This window comes from Limulus polyphemus, unplaced genomic scaffold, assembly GCF_000517525.1.
Source record: "Limulus polyphemus unplaced genomic scaffold, Limulus_polyphemus-2.1.2 Scaffold4484, whole genome shotgun sequence".
Lineage (NCBI taxonomy): Eukaryota > Metazoa > Arthropoda > Merostomata > Xiphosura > Limulidae > Limulus > Limulus polyphemus.
Window position 1 is genome coordinate 80,300 of NW_013670094.1, and position 4,140 is coordinate 84,439.

Sequence of the window (4,140 nt, forward strand, 5' to 3'; positions counted from 1 at the left end):
AAAGAATAGTACAATTGTACAAATATAGTTGAGAGGTACATAACAATGAATAACAAAAGAGTAAATAAGGAACCTGGTAAAATAAAAATATATATATTTTGAATCATTTTTTTCACAAACTAAGATTTGACTAACATTCACTCTGAAAAATTTAATGAAATGTTATAACAATGAAAGAATTAGCATTTTTAGACCTTGTATGCTATAATGTTTGATTAAATTTTATTCCATAAACATTAAAAACTATTTAGTGTTTATGTAAAATGTGTGTAAACTATATAAGGATTTTACAGATCCCTATAATCGCGCATTGATAGAATACCTATGGAATAAAATTTATCAAACATTATAGCATACAAGGTCTAAAAATGCTAATTCTTTCATTGTTATAACATTTCACCTAAACGAAAGTTTACAAGGCGAATATCCGATGTGACAATATAATTTTAATTCAGATTTTCCTATATATTTGTTACATATGCATACTGACAAAGATTAGTAAATAATGAAATTAAATGTTAGTTGAAAATATAAAATCAGGTTTCTAAATGTATTCTAGTTTATCTTTGTCGGTGACAGTAGAAAACCAAGATTAACTATTTAGTTATAAAACTTTTTGTGTATGTGTGGTGTGTGCGTATACATGTATATCAGAGGTACAGTAGTACTTAAAGTAGGAATGAGCCAGATGTGCAACATGTGCAAACAGGTAGGCGGTAGCACTGCATATGTAGCGATGGCCCGGATTTTTTATCAAAATAGTATTTTAGATATATTCTCAATAGGTCATCAGAACTTTACAATACTGTACAGTGTTTCCTTTTATAACAATATCCATTTAAAGACTGAGTCACAAGTTCTGTAAATATTGTTGCGTCAGCGAGGTCACGTGACTAGTATCACGCCACCTCTGTCTGCAAATAGCATTTACTAGATTTAGTGTAGTCTTGTATATATAAGACCGGCAACGAAGCGACGCACTGCCTGCAGTTCAATTACTCATTACCCCAGAGAATATTGTTAAGCACGTGAGAAGTTCGTTGAGAATTATAGCGCGACTGTTGAAGTTAAGTGTATCGCAAAGTTATATTCTGAAAGAATAAACCAGTTTTATTTAAGAAACGACTTGTGTCGCTAAAGTTTCGTCGGAACGAAGTTACGGCAAATTAACTAACGAACCGTAACATAACAATATATTTAGGATATATTAACCTGATAATCAGAGCGAAGCCGGGTACTTTCGCTAGTTGAGTTTACAAAAAAAAAAAAAACGCTGTTAAGTTACCTTATACACATGAAGATTAAGTAAAGTACTTAAATTTAAAATGAAACAACCGATTTCACAGTAGTTTACTTGTGTAAAATAACTGTGTCCGTATGTGACCAAAACGATTAATGCCTGAATATTATAATACGTTAAAGCTTCAGTCAGTAGCTTTATAATTATAACATTTCTCACCTAGGCCTCAATTTCCCGTTCATCTTACAAGAGTCTACTCTTTTCTTCGGGGGATCAGCTGAAAAAAAAAGTTAAAATAAGAAGAAAAAAACCATTGTTGATGTTATAGAAATATAATGTGTTTTATGATCCACTGAATAATCCTCACAGAAATTAATTTAATATTTCTAAATAATTATGTTTGGTATATATATTAAACAGTTCATTACTATGGCATGCGTGCTAAAATATCTTTGTACAGTATTTAATATTCATCTATCCCATATTTTATTTAGCTCTTCATAAGATGGACTATTAGATAAGGAATATGGTAAACATGTATGTGGAACATCCTGTACAAAGAATTACGGTTATTGATGGTTGTAATAAGAAATATATGTCCCTTCCACCCTTAATGACACTACACAAACAACCCTTAATCTAAACCGACATAGAAGATTCAACATTTAATGACACTACACAAATAACCCTTAATCTAAACCAACATAGAAGATTCAACATTTAATGACACTATACAAACAACCATTAATCTAAACCAACATTTAATGACACTACACAAACAACCCTTAATCTGAACCGACATAGAAGATTCAACATTTGACGACACTACACAAACAACCCTTAATCTGAACCGACATAGAAGATTCAACATTTGACGACACTACACAAACAACCCTTAATCTAAACCGACATAGAAGATTCAACATTTAATAACACTACACAAACAACCATTAATCTAAACCAACATTTAATGACACTACACAAATAACCCTTAATCTAAACCAACATAGAAGATTCAACATTTAATGACACTACACAAACAACCATTAACCTAAACCAACATTTAATGACACTACACAAACAACCCTTAATCTGAACCGACATAGAAGATTCAACATTTGACGACACTACACAAACAACCATTAATCTAAACCAACATTTAATGACACTACACAAACAACCATTAATCTAAACCAACATTTAATGACACTACACAAACAACCATTAATCTAAACCGGTATAGAAGATTCGGTGCTTTAATCAGGATATTAAAAGCGCTGAACTCACCAGATTCAGACCTATTCCTCACTATTATTTCGTCATCGTCTTCGTAGGAAGGCTTCTTTTTCTTTCGATCCAGCAAAAGAAAATATATCACTTTCTCCGTGTTGTAACTGTAACACAAACCTGTAATACTGTAGTGCAAGCTAGCAACTCAAACCATATACACTATGAACATTGTCAACAAAAACCTGTAATACTGTAGTGCAAGCTAGCAACACTATGAACATTGTCAACAAAAACCTGTAATACTGTAGTGCAAGCTAGCAACTCAAACCATATACACTATGAACATTCTCAACAAAAACCTGTAATACTGTAGTGCAAGCTAGCAACACTATGAACATTGTCAACAAAAACCTGTAATACTGTAGTGCAAGCTAGCAACACTATGAACATTGTCAACAAAAACCTGTAATACTGTAGTGCAAGCTAGCAACACAAACCATATACACTATGAACATTGTCAACAAAACCTGTAATACTGTAGTGCAAGCTAGCAACACAAACTATATATACTATGAACACAAACCAGCAACACTGCAACATATACTAGTAATACTGTAAACACAAACCAGCAACACTGCAACATATACTAGTAATACTGTAAACACAAACCAGCAACACTGCAACATATACTAGTAATACTGTAAACACAAACCAGCGACACTGCAACATATACTAGTAATACTGTAAACACAAACCAATTAATCTTTAAAGAAACACAGAGATGATTTTTTACTCAGATCGGTGTTAACAAGAAATTTAACCTGTTAATCTTTGAACTTCTGTAAATCAGTATTAGTTTAAACAGCAGTGCTTTATTTGTTACATTTATACTCATAAAGACGGTGTTGTTCTCACATTTTAAACACCTTCTGATTATTAATACTTAGAAGATAAGGAAGAAGTCGAAAAAAGTGTATCCAAAATAAAGAGAAGGAAGTAAACTAAAACAACTACGGTTCACTGTAGCTACACAGTTTTCTAGCGACAACAACCACAGTTCACTGTAGCTACACAGTTTTCTAGCGACAACAACAGTTCACTGTAGCTACACAGTTTTGTAGCGACAACAACAACAGTTCACTGTAGCTAGACAGTTTTGTAGCGACAACAACCACAGTTCACTATAGCTAGACAGTTTTGTAGCGACAACAACCACAGTTCACTATAGCTACACAGTTTTCTAGCGACAACAACCACAGTTCACTATAGCTACACAGTTTTGTAGCGACAACAACCACAGTTCACTATAGCTACACAGTTTTGTAGCGACAACAACCACAGTTCACTATAGCTACACAGGAATCTCTGTGAATTTGCTAATTATAATAATAAAGCGAATCTGGGTGGAGAAACTTCACAGTCTTATAAAGATCGTAATTACAGGAATTCTCTGTGGACCTAACGTTTCGTTTGAGACAGTAAAATGTGTCAGGACAACAGTCTTGTAAAGATGGTAATTACAGGAATTCTCTGTGGACCTAACGTTTCGTTTGAGACAGTAAAATGTGTCAGGACAACAGTCTTGTAAAGATGGTAATTACAGGAATTCTCTGTGGACCTAACGTTTCGTTTGAGACAGTAAAATGTGTCAGGACAACATTCTTGTAAAG

The 4,140-nt window shown here is 33.2% G+C and overlaps 1 protein-coding gene across 2 annotated transcripts in view; it reads right to left on the reverse strand.

Moving 5' to 3' along the window:
• Nucleotides 1–4,140, reverse strand: part of LOC106471232 (serine/threonine-protein kinase BRSK2-like) — a 17,118-nt gene that overhangs the window by 5,174 nt on the left and 7,804 nt on the right. For both annotated transcript variants that reach the window (XM_022399856.1, XM_013931823.2), the window contains 2 exons: nt 2,528–2,634; nt 1,460–1,517 (listed from right to left, as the gene is read on the reverse strand). In XM_022399856.1, the coding sequence (XP_022255564.1) occupies nt 1,460–1,517; nt 2,528–2,634 (165 nt within the window). The remainder of the gene's footprint in view (nt 1–1,459; nt 1,518–2,527; nt 2,635–4,140) is intronic.